The sequence below is a fragment of the Limanda limanda genome, chromosome 8 (genome assembly GCF_963576545.1).
Source record: "Limanda limanda chromosome 8, fLimLim1.1, whole genome shotgun sequence".
NCBI classification, from domain to species: Eukaryota; Metazoa; Chordata; class Actinopteri; order Pleuronectiformes; family Pleuronectidae; genus Limanda; species Limanda limanda.
In genome coordinates this window covers 3,314,087-3,330,800 of record NC_083643.1, presented here as the reverse complement: position 1 = coordinate 3,330,800, position 16,714 = coordinate 3,314,087, and the positions used below count along the sequence as shown (strand labels likewise).

Sequence of the window (16,714 nt, the reverse complement as noted above, 5' to 3'; positions counted from 1 at the left end):
AAGAGATGTTTTGTTTTTGTAGATTCTGTTTTGCTTGTGTTTTTAACACATATATATATCAGTGAATTATTCATGAGGATCAGGATCAGCTTCCAAAAATCTATATTTGTGTGAGTCTAACATATAAGCGTGTGTGTGCGTTCTCTCTGTTCTACTGTTTTATTTGCTCCGAGCTTTTGTTGATTTTCCCAATCGTTTACAAACATTTAATGTTGCTTATACCATGTTTTTTTTTTTTTTTTACGAGGGAGCATGAAATATTAAAGAGCTGTGAGATACGAGCCGTCACTGTCGGTGCCGTGAGGCTGAACTCGCTGCTCTTCTCCTCCACAGCCGTGTTTACTCTCTCCCGGTCCTGAGCCGTGGCGTGCTCCAGCAGATGAGATAAATATTTTACTAAATGCATTTGGGGAAAACTGCAGCTAAACACTTCTTGTTGATTAAAAGATGGGTTCAAGTTTTCTTCAAGTCGTTGTATCCACGTTTCTGGACTCGACGTTAAACAATTCACAATAAAAGACGCGACAGGAAATGAGAGAAGAGAGAACAACATGTTCTAACATCGTCAGCATCTAAATCGGCAGGACGAGCGGAATGGTTCTTTTCTGCTGTGATTCAAGTATAATAAAAAACAAAATCCGCACTCCTCCCCCTTCTTTAATATGAATCTTCTTTTTAAGTGCACAGATCCTGTTTCCTTGCTGAGCTGCAGAAGAGACACAGAACGAGAACTTGAAAAGAAAAGAATTTGCTGCAAAGAAATCCGCCTGATTTAATTAATTTGGTTTTTGGGGCTTTGGCCGGGAGTCCAAATGCAATTTTTTGCATTTAATTCGTCCCAATTTCTTCTTTCGCCCTTTGCCTCAGGAAAACATAAATCCAGAGCCAATGGTTATCTGAGCAATTATGAAACACAAACCCTTCTGACACTGGGATTCGTTGGGAGTGTGGAGGTGAGGAAAGAGGCTGCAGACGTTGTATTTCTGTCGCTGGTTCTGCAAACTCCTTGTGACACTTGTTAATGTGCAGAGTGCAGCGGGATGAGAGTCGTCCTGGAGAGAGAGAGAGAGCGGCTGTCAGGAGACTCCTCCGTCTCGAATGTGTTTGTTTGGATCATGAAGTTACGACGTGATCAGACGCCATCTTACAAAGTATTACAGCCTCAGACTCTGAAGCAGCCTCTCGGAGACGCTGCTGCAGAATTTAAAAGCACAACGAGTGCAAAGCTTCACTTACACGTTCGCTTGGGTAGAGACAAAGGAGGCGGGGTCAGTGGCCGATGCTCTCATCCTCCTTCTTGGATTGGTCACTTCGAAATCCGAAGCCAATCACTGATCTTCTAACCTCGTACTTAGCTGCAGAATCATCAAGAAATGTCAGAGTTCGAGAAGAAATAGGAACAAAGAGTCACTTAACACAACAGCAGGGGTGTTTACAGTGTGACCCACAAAGAACGCAGGTATGGATAAGATGCGATAAGTTAAGATAAGACTTTATTGATCCAAAGCTGCTGAAATTCACTTGTTACATCAGCACATTGTCAAAATAAAGACGAGATTAGAACACGTGAAAGTATGAAATAGAATAAAATAAGCATATCTACACCTTTCTTTGCAAATAACCGTAAATTACAGGCAAAGTGCAGTGGGACAGGATGATTACATCATGATTTGTACTGTATAATTACAGAAAGACGTATAATATATAAATTCATATGGCAGATGTCTGATTCTTTCCTGAGTAAACCTTTTTTTTAATGTGCTTTATCCAGATCCAGATGAATATCACATATTCATTCCAGGTGTAAGCAGTAATAATAAACCCTGTTGAGTTAATCCACTGCAGCAGCTCAGCTCTCCGTCGCCCTGAAGGACGACCTGAAGCCGCTGGTCGATACCGGGGCGTGTGTGAGGTGCGCCCGTGGGTTTAAGCATTAAAGAGACTTCCAGCCAGACTCTCCCACTTCATCACTCGGCCGGAACATCCATCAAAACGCTTTTCTCTCCCTCTGTGGCTCCGCCCGAAGCCGAGAGATCCTCAGATAGACGACCTGCGTGAGTTGGAATCAGCAAAAGTAGCAGCGAATCCATTTTCTTCACTTGAAAGTTGCCGTTTAAAGGACTCGAGGTGTTTTGCATTTTGCTGCATCACGGCCCCAACCTGCCCTGAGAGAAGATTCGTCTAATCTGTTCAGCCCCCCCGCCCCCTGCTGTGTCTTATTTTACTTTCTAAATGCACCCCACTCTTCAGGAGAGCTTTTCTTTCAGCATGCGGCCCCTCTGCGGTGCTCTTCCACCATCCGGCCGGCTCCAGCTGAATTTAAATCAATATGGCCGCCGGGGGACCGGAGCGTATCTCTCGTCCATCTGCTGCACCTCATCAAGCTGCTGTCGGCTGTTTGCTCCGAGTTAAATTTAGAGGAGAAGCTTGTTTGATAGTGCGAGCCGAGGAAAGTAAAGTGAGGATAATGTGGTGACGCTCTCGCTCGCTTCACACGGCATCTTAGAGTAGAGGAAGTGGTCGGACCCCATGTCTCTCTCTCTCTCTATCTCTCTTCTCTCCTGCTAATCTCCTCCATCACTATTATTAACGGTTGTGTGTGAGTGTGTGTGCGTGTATATGTGTGTGTGTGTGTGTGTGCGCCCACAAGCCCTGTCTGCAGTCAGATCTTCATTAAACGCAGCTTGCTCACAAGATTAAGGCGGCCGTTTGTTAAGTCCACTCGCTGTCAGGAGATATGAAGAGAGGTGGAGGAGGATGAGGAGGAAGGAGGAAGAGGAGGAGAAAAGTAAAATACCGCCCATGACAAACGCTCAAGGTCGCTCCCCCCCCCCCCTCTCAGCCCTGGGAATCCATACTGTCTCCGACCCATCAGCCGCCGAGTGACGTGTCAGGTTCACTCTCAGTTCAACCGCTGACCCCACGTCTAACGTCTGCTTCTCAATAATCCATACGCATAATGCACATCGGTGGGGGGGTTATATTTGGAACTAAGACACACACACACACACACACACAGACAGGGGAAATTGAAGTTGTGTCTATGAACAGTAAGAGGCCACCGGCAAATTAATGTTTGCACTCTCCATACATCTTCACAAGAGACACAACTGTCACCATACATCACTTCAGCGGGTAGAGGTTACACACACACACACACAAACACACACACACACACACACACACACACACACACACACACACACACACACACACACACACACTTTCTCATAGTGTGTGTGAGTTCTATATGAGCATTTATCAATTTCCCGACACTCATCCACAGCAGCCTTGTGTGTGTCTGTGTGTGTGTGTGTGTGTGTGTGTGTGTGTGTGTGTGTGTGTGAGCTGGCTGATGGCACAGTGGTGTGTATGACTGATGAATTATTAACAACGCCATCAGCCGGATGCCCACACTGCCTAACCTCACATGCTCTGCGGAATTGAGCATGCATCATCAAATGCATTAGGCGTCCCACTTTAGTGCCTGCTCAAAATAGAAAAAGGGGGAAAGCAAAAAAAGGAAAAAAAAGAAATCAGGGTTCCGTTGGCTTTGTTGTGTAACCTCAAAAAAACTCTCTCTTCTTTTCTCCTGCTTCTCTCTGTTCTGTAAATTGAAAAAGTCCCTTGCAGAGATGTGAAGAATGTGTCGGGCGTTCGGAGGATTTAGCAAAACGCAAAAAACGTTCCTTCTCTTTGCGCCAAAAGCTCTGACTTCAAAGGAGCAGCTCGTCTTTGTGATTTATCCATTTATTAATTCAGAGTTTCTCTTAATGCCCACGGACGTGTTTGACGGCTGATTAATAAGAAACAGGGAGAAAGGTCGGATCTGTTAGCGTGTTAATTGTGAAACAGCTTTGACGTCTGTTGAGTTGGGATCTCGATCACGAGGAAAATGTCAATCTCTCACTTTAAATGATGACAAAATTCATCATATACTTAACTATAAACTTGTTTTATGATATTTATCTGTCCTTTGTTATGATAGTTGTAATAATTGTTGAATTCTCTGACCATCATTAGCGTTTCTGCTCCTTTGAATCCTGCTTCACGGCTGATTTCCTGCTCACGCTCATTATCACTGCTTGTAAACGACATCGACTTCCTGTGTCTCCTGCTCATCGGCCTGCAGCGCTGGGATGGAAATATGAACTTGTATCATCCTGCAGTGTCTGTTTTCTCGTTTTGTGATGTTTGCATGTGCTGATCGTTGTTATTCTGAATTGAGTCCATCAATCCATCGGAGGAACTGAAAACTGAACCAGTTGTCGATCCTTTGAAACTTGTTAAACTTTCGCTTTTGAACGTTAGAGCTGCAGAGTTGAGTTCCTGACGGATCGATGTGAAACCCGAGCTTTGAGCTTCGTGTCTCTGACCCTCGTGACGTGTCCTCGTTTCCTCCTCCAGCCGGTCCAGGGCTTCGACTACGCCAAGAAGCACATGGGCCGCACGGGCGACGACGCCGTCTCCGTTACCAAGGAAACGCTGGTGCTGGGGCTGCCGGTGCGAGATGCTCTGCTGTCCCTGTCCCTGGATAAGAAGGTTCACCAGGACGGGACGGCCAGCAAGAGGCCGCCATCGGCCGACATTCACAAAGGAGGGTGAGTGACTGACTCTTTACTTCGCTTTAATGAATCCCTGATCGTTCATATCTGATGCTGTTTGTTTGTTTAATTAAGTTTCGGGAAGATATCGAACTTATTTCAAAATTCTGTCAGGCCTGGACTGGAATGAGGACTCAGAAGCAGAGAATATCACGTACCAGCACACTTTATTGATTTCAGAACCTCAATGCAGAGTGACAAACAAGAAGGCTATGAAAAACTCACTAACTATATCTATATAATAATATAATACTTGGCAAACAATAACTGGGGAAAAAAAACTTCCTAATAAATACAAAACATACACTAGAAAAAGAAAAAGCTTTTAAACATAAACCACTCCCGAAGGAGGACAAACAAATGGCAAGAGCAAGAAATCAAAAGCGCTCCCGAAGGAGGAAAACCAAACTACTAATAAATGGGGCAAAAGAAAAGGCTCACCTAAACAGGAGGCTCAACAAACTAACTAAATCTCTCTTAACGTAAATCGCTCCAAAAGGGAGGAAGAAAAACAGTTTACAAACAACACAAAACAAAGCTAAACTGGAAAACTTTAACAAACAAAAAATCACTCTCAAGGAGGAAACAGAAAACAACTTACGTGGCGTAGCAAGAAACTCTTTGGCAAAAATGACAATGACTGTGGGTAAGGCTTAGGTGCACGAACAAGAACGAAACACTTCGGCACAAGACAAAGGGGAGACGCAGACTATAAGCACATGAGGGTGAAGGGAACAGGTGGAAACAATCAGAGACAATCAGACCGGTGACACATGAGGAAGGGCAAGTGACCTGAAACGAGAGGAGAGTTAGGATTTCAAAATAAAACAGGAAGTTACGAGACAAAAACCCCAAGACAAGACAAACCTCACCGCGGTGTGACAAATTCATCACAACTGTTCCTCAAAAGTGAAGCTGAAACGTCTCATGAACCCCACCTCCTCCTCCGAGTTAGTGGATGGGACAAAGTCAAAAGTCGAAGTCGACATCTAATACGTGTTTCTCAAACATGGTCTCATTTGTGGATGATTTGCCAAAACATATTAATTCAAAACATTACCATTAAGGTTTATTCTGGGCAGCCAAGAGGTCGAGGTTGTTGTTGAAGTTGGTGATGATGAAGGAAACTCAGCCGACCTCGTTCTTGTTTGTATAATATGTTTATTACACTGAAGATCTGCAGGTAAGGGCGGGCACCATGGTTACACCCGGAGAAATCACACGCCAACAGTGAAGTCTGACTCCCAGGGGTCGGACACACAATATATATAGAGAGAGTTTGGTTGCGCCCATTACTTCAGGTAAATGCCGTCCCCCCATGGGATTTCTGACTAAAGAAGGACATGCTTTTGTGTCCGAACATGAAGACACATTGGTCAAGACGATCCTTCTACACCCATCCATTAGCTGGTCAGAGGTCATTCCCAAAGTCAAGGATCATTTCAAAAAGGGAGAGAACTTCCAAGATAAACATCTGGAAGACTCTCTGAGAATGTCTGAGAGTCCAGAAGGCAGGTATCATAAATGTAAGCCTGTCATTATGTTTTGAACACACGCCAAAATTATCTACTCTAACGAATATATACGACACCATCACCTGTGATTCTGCAGTGAGTTGAAATAACAGACGATTCTTCAGTTCCCTGCTCGCTGCCTCGTGGAGGAGAATCACAAAGTCCTGCAGCAGCTGCTTCTTCACTCAGGGAAACGGTGACAGACCCTCGAGCAGACGTCAGTGTTGAACCAGGAAGAAGCAGCACAGACTCCCTGAGATCCACAGGATCTGAGGATAAGTCCAGTGTTAACAAGGAGCTGTTCACTGACAGAGGGAACACATGGCGTCTCAGGCAGGAAATGTTGAAGTTGAATTCAGCAGCTTTTCCGAATTACTGAGTTTAAACTCTGATTTGTGTCTGATCTGTTTCTGTGGAATCTTTTAAAGACTAAGATTTAATGTAGTCACATATGTTAAAATCTGACAAACTAAACAGGAAAATATGTGCGGGTTGATCTTTATTACATCACCGTTCAATTTACTCTGCTTACGTCGTGCTTAGAAATTAGTTTTTTAAGAGTAATGTTTACAAAGTTTGTAATTTAATAAAACTACAAACAGGTTGATAACTGATCGTCAGCCAGTCCATTTCATTTAAGTGTCTTAAAATTAACTTGTTGAAACCTTCAGAAACCCTGATTGTAAGAGCTAAGGAACGTAAAATGTTAATTTTATCATGAATATATATTAACCACAGTTATTTTGAGCGGTTTACAGATAAACACCTGAATGTGAGTCATGGTTTTTCAGTTCCTGCTTCATTATCCAGTTTATTTACAGCATGGACAGAGTTAAAATATCAACTTGATATATTCTGTGAATGGCTCAACTCACACAGACAAGTAGTAAAGATGCCAATGGGGAAAATAATGTAACACAGAGAAATGAAGGACGTTTTCCAGCCTCCGGCAAAAGCATCGGTCCCCTCGGAGAACGAATGTTTACATCAAAACAGTTACTGATCGTAGTTCTGCCTTCACACCTGTGTCAAGATTGTTTCAGCTTAACTAATCATTAGTTTGTGGGATGAGAATCCGATCAGTTACAAACCTCTACGCTGGTTTCAGGAAAAGTTCATCAGGCTTTTGTCACAACTGAATCTGATCCAGAGCTTCCAGAGGAGGAGAATAGTCAAAGTTTTACAAAAATATTAGATTAGATTAGATTAGATTTCTTTATTTATCCACACAACGGGGAAATTCACTTGTTACAGCAAAAAGAGAAAAACAGAATTTAAATAACAGTGCCGAAGCAACAATAAAAAAGAAAGATCAAAATATATACACTACTAAACTACACATAATGAGAGTAAAAATATACAGAAAACAAAAACAACCTGCAAAACAGACACTGTGCAAAAGCAGGTACTGGGGAGAAAGTGGAGTGATGTAAGTGTTATTGTAATGAAAACAAAAGTATTATAAGTAATATTGCAACAGTAGTGACCATGATACAGAAAAAATAATTAAAAGTAAGTGACCATAATATAAATAATACTACAAGATAGTATAAAGGAAAATATAAATATTGCAATGAATGAATATAATCAGAATACAGGAATAAAGTCATATTAAAGTTATTCTTCATTTCAAGGTCTCACAAATTACAAAACACTTGATTTGTCTCATCAACTCCACATGATCATTAGTATCAGGAAAAGATTGTGAAGAAAGAACCACACAGACACATTCTGTTGTTGGGTATTTTTCTATGAACCACATAACTTTTTGGACTTTCTACTTATCATTATTGTCTCGTCTATTCTCTGCGTGAGCGATGAATCCGATTTATAAACATCTGGCGAGATCACACAGTTATAAACGTATATTCCTCAAAACATGCAAATCAGTTTCATTCCCAGCAGATTCACTGAGATTACCACTCGTGATCCGTTGTGTTCGCCAACACCGAAAAACCCTTTAGAGCAAAGTGATGAAAACATATTTTTAAACGTTTCCTTCCCCGGACGTTTTCTCTACAACACTAAGCTCCTCCCTCCCGCCCACGTTCAACTGCAGCGTCTTTCCTGCAGGAGCTTTGGAGTCGGAAATTAAACGCATCATGCCTCCTCTCACAGAAATGCTAATTGAGAAACACACACACACACACACACACACACACATGACTGAGCCTGGTTTTAAACACAAGTGAACGGAGGTGGGATTAGTTGTGCTTTGCATCTCAAGGATGATAAACACATGTATATTTATAAACCTGGTACAGTCGCGCCAGAGGGAACCATTCAGTGCAACAATGATGACAGGGTAAAAAGCTGGAGGAGCTGCCACACGGAGATAATAAGCTTTTTACCGACCTGCACACACACACACACACACACACACACACACACACACACACACACACATGCGTCTCGAGGGGAGCCAGCTCTTTAAAAGAAGGAATCTCAGGTTTAATCTTCCACGCTGTTTATGCACTTATTATAAAATGAGGCAGCATCTCAGACCCTGTAAGCAGTGCAGCCACAGGAGCCGTGCACCAAAACAACAACAACTACAACAACAACAGAGGATGCAATTATCCCTGGACTTCAGAGCAGGGAGGGAGCACGGGGCGAAAAACTTCTGAAGGGAGTTTTTCTCTCCTCAAGTGCACGGACACACAAACAGGCTCGGGTTCATAAATCAGAGGGAAAGGACTTTAAAGACAGATGAGCTGCAGGAAAACCAGAAGCTGAAAGTCTCTCGTCCTCTGCACCGGACACCGAGAAGTCTCACACACTTACAGTCGAGAGGGGCTCAGTTGCATAACTGTCATTTGTACATCTGTGAAATGACTTGTGGTTTGCAGTCAGTACAACCCACACACACTTCACTGTGGGCTCCACATCATGCAAACAGAAAAGGAACATTGAAATGAAATGTTTTAGACTCCCGGTACTGGATCAAATCTCGGTTTGTTGAGGTGAAACCCTGCAGCAGCTCTTCTGTTTCCAGGAGGTGAAGCAGCAGCAGCTTCATAGACAGTGAATTGATTGTGCTGCTCCTCCCGAGAGCTGGTGGTGTGTGTGAGGCTCGGAGGAGGAACAGGAGCTGGGCCACGGACGTGACTTCACTGGGATTATTGATTCCTCCTCTCGCTGACCTTCCCGACAGATTCACTGGGAACACGCCTCGGATTCCTGCCTCCGTCCCTGCAGCTCTTTGCTTAACACCACCTGACATTTACTGGGACCCGGCTGCAGAGTGTGTGTTCACAGAGTGTGTGTTCACTCAGAGTGTGTGTTCACTCAGAGTGTGTTAGCCTGTGGCTCTGTAATGTCCAGTCTCACTTATCTGTGCGTCTCTCCCCACCTGTAGAACGGCCTGTCACGTTGTGTCTCTGCTGTGGCTTACATGCCCCGAGGCTGTGTGTGTCTGTGTGTGTGTGTGCGTGTGTATGTGCGTGGGGGGGGGAGGGATACTGGACTGTGTGAGGCAAAATCACAGTACAAGTACCTATGGTTGTGTGTGTGTGGGTGTGTTTGTGTATTCAACATGGGTTTCCTGGTGTGTGTGTGAGTCAGTTATCATACATGTTTTTGCATGTTTTTGTTGTTTAGACACAATTGTGCACTTACGTGTGTGTGTGTGTGTGTGTGTGTGTGTGTGTGTGTGTGTGTGCTGATCTCTCTCTCTGAAGACCTTTCATTCAGCTGATTGTTGATGTTCAACTTGTCCTTTTGCAACATGACATTTTTTTGAAATAATACAACTTTATACTTCTTTAATTAAATACACAAAGAACTACAGTTTACATTAGTGCAACAGGCACATTCAAGTATTTCATTAAGTGTTTATCAGTTAACAGTCACATCATCACTGTGTTATTCTCACTCGCTGTCTGACCACCAAGTGTTAAAGTTATTTTTTAAAACCCCAGAATAAAATGGATCTATTGTGTTTTGACAGAATGAACTGTCTGATGATGTCCTCATTGTGAACATGCTGAGACTCACAAGCCCTCCCCTCCTCTCTCCTCCTCCCTCACTTCCCTCTGTTGCCATGGCTACTGTAGACGGTTGCCAAGCGAGGAGGACGGCTCGGTGTCGAGCGGCGGCTCGGCGAAGCTGAACGCCAGCAAGAGCTCGTCGGCCCGTCGGACGGCGACCGGCAGCAGCACCAAGAACGCCAAGGAGGAGCTGCACAAGAGGAGCGCCAACGGTGAGGAGGAGGAGGAGGAGGAGGAGGAGGAGGAGGAGGAGGAGGAGGAGGAGGAGGAGGAGGAGGAGGAGGAGGAGGAGGAGGAGGAGGAGGAGGTATCAGCAGGGAACGATTGAGCTGTGATGAAAGACAGAAATAAGATTAAGGATAAACTGGGGGGGGGGGGGGACTGTGGGAGTAGAAAGAGACGGTGGATGCATGTGGAGACAAAAGTCTGACAACACAATGAAACACACACAAACACACAAACACACACTGCTCCTCTCGCACACACGGTCCTGATACTTCACCCACAGGATCATTAATATGAACTCATGACGTACACAAACGCATTCAATCCTTCAGTGACTCAGCGTCCTGCTGCATCACGGAGCTGACGACACTGACTCTCACAGCACTTACTCTCTGGTCTTTTTTTACACACACACACACACACAGACACACACACACACACACACTCACACACGCTGGTTACACCTGTCTGCCGAATCAAAAGAGACGTTTCAGACTTCTTCACTTCAGGGTTTTCCAGGTGTTTCTCTTTGCAGATGATTCACTTTACTCCTAGGGGTCGGCGCTGGAACTGCAGCGTGCAGATAGAAGTCACGTGAGGTGTTTTCAAAGACACACAACCCACAGCACGGGATTTGTGTATCGGAAAAACGACGCATCATTAAACACTCAAGATTCTACTTCATCATAAATCACTATTAAAATCAAATAGCATTTATAATTTTAATTACAGGGATTGTTTCTTTCCCGTCTTTCTACCGAGGCTCTGGGTTTATTAGCAGATTAAACACAAATGAATGAAAACAACTGTTTTTATCACACGTTATAGTTTATCACTGCTTAATAAAACGTTATATTAATGATTTACAAGCTGTAAACGACTGTATGGAGCTGGTTTAATGCCAAAACCTCAAAACTGTATTCAAAATTATAAATCAAAGAAATAAATTTGACTGTAAATGCCAAAAATAGTTCAAAATACACCACGATTTAGCAAAAGTACAACAAACAAGATAAATTCATTAATATTATTAGAATAAAGATGCAGTTTTCATTTACGTGACATATTTAAGGTTTGAAATCAGACGCATGTGTGGAACATCTTGTTAGTTTTACTTTTGTATTTTAGTGTTTAAGGTTCACAAAAAAACGAAATACTGTTTTGTCTCATCTGCTCCACATGATCCTAAATATCCGGATTGTGAAACAACAGGAAACAGGAGGAGAAGAAACTCATCCAACACTCGTTCCCCTTGTTCTTTAATCTCCTTATAAAACAACTATATTCCTGAAATCTCCGAATTTGGCCCTAATACTTTTTAATCAGAGACAAATCCGTATCTTCAAAGTAAAAAACAGAATGTCCCAGGATCGTCTGCTGCTCACGCTCTCATCTCCTGAACCTGTTATCAGCCGTGGCAGTGAACACATCCTCGATACGACTTGTTCAGCAGAACATTTTCCAGCTGGCAGAGTCGTTGCATAAACACGTCTCTGATCCCTGATAACGCTGCGATGTTGCTTCTGTTCGCTGACACTCGGAGACGCTGTGGCTCTCAAACCCTTTTGCATCAGCAAACCAGCGTTCACAGTAATTTGTGTCATTTATTGTGTTTATGCAGCCGAATGAGTGAATGGAGGGAGGAGAGGACCAGTAATTGTCTGATTTGTCACCAGATTGCTCAGGAAACTGGAGATGGACAGTTTTCAGTTCATATACTTGTGATCTGTTAAAGAAGATCTAAGATAAGTTCTGATAATCAGCACGACCGAAGACAGCAGGAGACGTTGCACTCAGGTTTCACTGCCAGTTCATTTAAAGACTTAAAGGAATGAAGTGACACTTAAAAAAACTGACACGAGAAACCCCGTCTCCTGCCAAGACGCACAAATCCTCTGTCTTTATGCTAAATGTGGAGCAGGAAACCGGATTAACGGAATCTACCGGCTCCTCTAAAGCTCAGTCGTCAGCCCACAGGAGTTTATTTATCCTGTCGCAAACAAAACACGTCAAAAGGAATTCATAGGGCTGCAGTGTTGTTGTGTTTTTCACAGTGGTGTATAAAGTACTTGAAAGCCATACTTGAGTAAAAGTACAGATATCTTACCTGAAAGTGACTTCGGTAAAAGTAGAAGTCACCCGTCAGAAAATGACTTGAGTAAAAGTCTTAAAGTAGCTCATATTAAAAGTACTTAAGTATCAAAAGTATCTGGTGTTGAAATGTACTTAAGTATCAAAAGTAAAAGTACAAGTAGCAAAATTAAAAATGCAAAGTGCTTTTTATAGTAGGTCTATACAGACACAAAACAACCCAAAATGTTTCTCCTCAAGATTTATCTCAACTGACTGAAATTTTTTAACAACAATATGAATATAATGTATATAATGTAAAAAAATGTAACGCTAGATGAGAGAGAGAGAGAGAGAGAGAGAGAGAGAGAGAGAGAGAGAGAGAGACAACCTCCGCTGCTCAAGTAACGAGCCAGTTTGAGAATGTAAGAAGTAGAAAGTACACATATTTTTGTTCAAATGTAACGAGTAAAAGTAAAAAGTCGTCAGGAAAAGAAGTACTCAAGTAAAGTACAGATATGTGAAAAATCTACTTAAGTACAGAAACAAAGTATTTCTACCTCGTTACTTCACACCACTGGTTTTTCATCATGGGTTCGAACTTGATGTGGCTCAGGCGTTAGAGCGGGTCGCCCATTAACCACAAGCTCGGTGGTTCAAACCCCAGCAAGATACTGAACCGCAGCTGAATGTTTCCAGAGGAACCCAACAGAAGAGAGGAACCTGTCTGTAGTTCAATGCTTCGTGAAGTTCAATCCCCACTGACGAGTAGCAGACTTCAGGAACTTCACAAAGCATTGAAACTACAGCCAACCAATTAAAAAAACCTATACTGCCGCCGGCCACCAGGGGGTGAGAGAGACATTTTGGCTTCAGTTTCAGGGAGCTGTCACGTCATCTATCTTTATTTACAGGTTATGGTCTAAAAACATCCAGATTAGGTTGATTGGAGGCTTTAGAGGCGTGAATGTGATTGGTCAGTGATCTCTAGCTCCTCCCACTCGACCCTCAGAGGAGAAGCCTTATAGATGATGACTGGTTTTACTCAGAGTTTCCTGCTGGATCTGTTTCTGTAAGACCAGAGTCCTGATGCAGAGGTAACCAGTTAATGAGCAGCATTAAAGTGGCTCCTTTGTGTTTCCGTGCTAATGAAACCAGCGTCTGCTGTTTATCTCGAGCTGTGGAGCAACAAGGTCACAAATGGATGAGAGCATTAGAGGATTTTTATCTTCTTCAGGTGGTTCTCTGAGACATCGGGGGTGTTTTTAATCACAGCTCCGTGTTATCAGCTCAACATAATGATGTTTTCAGCTTCATGTTTCACGAGACGCTGCTGATAACGGCGTCTTTTATTCTGCAGGGGACAAAACACACGTTTAACTGTGTGAGGACTAGGGTTGCAAAGGGGCGGAAAGTTTCCGGTAAATTTCTGGAAACTTTCCGGAAACTTTCCATGGGAAGTTTAGCTCGGGAATTTTGGGAATTTTGAAAAAAAAATAAAAACTGCAGATTAAACGCTGAGCAATAAAAACATCATTCAAAACTCTATTTGAAGGTAAGTTTCGATGATATTACCGGAGAAAATATATTAGCATGCTGATTGAGGATTGTTCATCTGTTCATCTAGCCTATTTACATTCATTTATCCATCAATTGTAAAATATGTTTACAGACGATTACAATTGTTTGGCTAACTATTTATATCTCTGACATTGCATTAGTGTTTTTTATACAAACTTTTTTCTCATCTTATTCTACAGAACAATGCCACGTGCACTCTCTCATGTGTGGAGACATTTCACCCCATCCAATGTAGAAGGAAAGGCTGTGTACATTTGCAAATACTGTGCAAAGACCTATGTTAAGAATGACACAACGATGCAGAAGCATATAGTCAAGTGCCCAAAGTTTCCTCAGGGCTCAAATCAGCCTATGACAAAACAAAATGTTTATATTTATGTCTGTATATGACAAGGTAAATACAGTTAGTTTAAATTACCCACAACATTTCCAGTTTATTCCCGTTAATCCCCGTTTATACCCGTTAATTCCCGTATATTCCCGTTAATTCCCGTTAATTCCCATGGAAAGTTTCCAACTTTGAACATTCCGGGAATTTTGCAACCCTAGTGAGGACACCTTTCAATTTGGTGCTTTTCATTCCCCCCCCTGGAATCTTATAGGTAAGATTAGGTCAGGATCAGTGAACAAAACGTGACGCTGATAGCACACGATGATAAAAGAGAACAGTTACATCTCATTCGTGTGTCGCAGAAGCTGCAGGAAAATCTGAGAATAACAAATGAAGAAGAAGGGAAACAACATTCAGTTTTTACGGATCCACACAAACATTTTATTGGTTCTTCCCTGAACAATACACAAAGTTTCATGGAACGATGCTAACTATCAAACAAATAAAACTAAAACATCACCTCCTCGACAAAGGGAATCAAACTAAACTAATGAACGAACATCCGTGGGATGAGAACTTCCGGAGATGACAGAAAAACCTTCTTTGATCGTCTCTTTGAAAGAGTTGAAAAGACGTCTTTTTTTTTTACACGTGTACCTTTAGATGTTCTGTTGAGTTCTTACATTTGAAAAATAATTCTCTTGATGTTGTTCGCCTCGTTATTTGCCGTCATTACCAGTTTGTCTCTGAAGTGCAGTGAATCATGGGATACGTTGGGCTGGGACGGATCCACCAGTGGAGCCTCTGCTGCTCTGGAGGGACACATTTATAAATCTTTATAAACATTCAAAGAACCAGATCAACGTTGTCGTCCTTTACGGTTACATCACCACCGTGGCTAAAAAAGCTCATGTTCATATTTGTCAGTATTAAATAGATCCCTGCAGTAAACAGTCACAGGTCTCGTCAACAAGCAGATTGTCGGCTGAGTCACAGAGTTTATCTCCACACGTACAGAAAACACTTTATTACCAGTGGCTGCAAACTGAAGTGGTTTCGTTCCAGTTACACAAACATGTGTCTCGGATTTGCACGATCGGACGTAAACAAAGAGACGAGGGAACGGAGAGTTTTCCCTGCTCAGTCGTCTCAGGAAAACCCCGTGAAGAAGTCAAGGTTCGTGTTGTGTTGTGATGGGGACGGAGACTTCCGGACGGTGTGGACAGGACGCTGGTCCACGTGTGTGTCTGTCTCCGTGTGCGAGGCAGGAACACACAACGCAGGCCGAGCTGCAGCCGGGATGAAGAGTGACTGTGTGGGTTTGATATGAGTTAATGGCAGACTGGTTTGAACCTACAATGAAGCAGTCTGCCTTATGATGTCAGTCAGGCAGTGAGTCACACTGGAGCCAACACAACACAACACAACACAACACAACGAAACACAACACAACTGTGTCCATCTTGCATTTAACAACAGCAGAGGACATACAGGTGGCTTATTATCAATAGTGGAAACAACGTGAAAATGCACAGTTGTGGTTTGAATCCTGAGCAACATTCATATTGCTCTAACGTGCACTTTTTAGAGTTGCCATGACAACCAGTTAAGCTTATACATTACAGACAGAAATGAGACTATTTCAGATTGAAGGCTGGTGATCTGAGAACTGGGAGAGTCCGGCTGATTCCAGGAACAACATCTGGTGTCCTCATACTTATATTTTCATGTTGTTATTGAGTCTGATTGTGTGTGTGTGTGTGTGTGTGTGTGTGTGTGTGTGTGTGTTTGTGTTTACAGCCTTTTCTGCTGAGCTAAGCTTTCACGAAATCTCCTCCTTATCCTTGAACTCGCCAATCGTTCTCAGACGAGAGGACGAACTCGCTGTGTGAACTTTGTGGCTCCAGATGTTGATGGTTCTTCAGCACTTGACCCGTTTGTTCTCCTATTCCTCTTCCTCTTCCTCTTCCTCTTCCTCTCAGACCCGTACGAGGACCACACTGGTTCCCTGCGTCTCATCACCATCAAGCCCATGACGGCCCAGCCCACCTACTCCTACCCCTCGTCCTCCTCCCACAGCCAGGACTCTGTGGTGCTCAACGGGGACGTGAGTCTGAACGCACTCACACACACACACACACACACACACACACACACACACACACACACACACACTGGTAATGCACCTTGATGTTGGTTGACAGCCGGCAATCAACCAAACAAAGAAGTAGTAGAAGTCGAACTACGTGTTTGAGACAGAGGCTGAAAAGAGGAGCTGCAGCAAAATGATCAACCTGAATATGAGCAGAATTTCTCCTGAAGACCGAAATGTTTTTTCTCAGGCTTTTGAAATTCACTTTTTAGCCTTTTATTTAATTCAATTTTTATTCTTGTTCTTCG

The 16,714-nt window shown here is 43.0% G+C and overlaps 1 protein-coding gene across 1 annotated transcript in view; it reads left to right on the top strand.

The window, feature by feature from the left end:
• Positions 1 to 16,714, top strand: part of kiaa1549la (KIAA1549-like a) — a 68,807-nt gene that overhangs the window by 37,387 nt on the left and 14,706 nt on the right. The window contains exons 13-15 of the mRNA XM_061076429.1: positions 4,408 to 4,601; positions 10,174 to 10,319; positions 16,297 to 16,421. Of these exons, the coding sequence (XP_060932412.1) occupies positions 4,408 to 4,601; positions 10,174 to 10,319; positions 16,297 to 16,421 (465 nt within the window). The remainder of the gene's footprint in view (positions 1 to 4,407; positions 4,602 to 10,173; positions 10,320 to 16,296; positions 16,422 to 16,714) is intronic.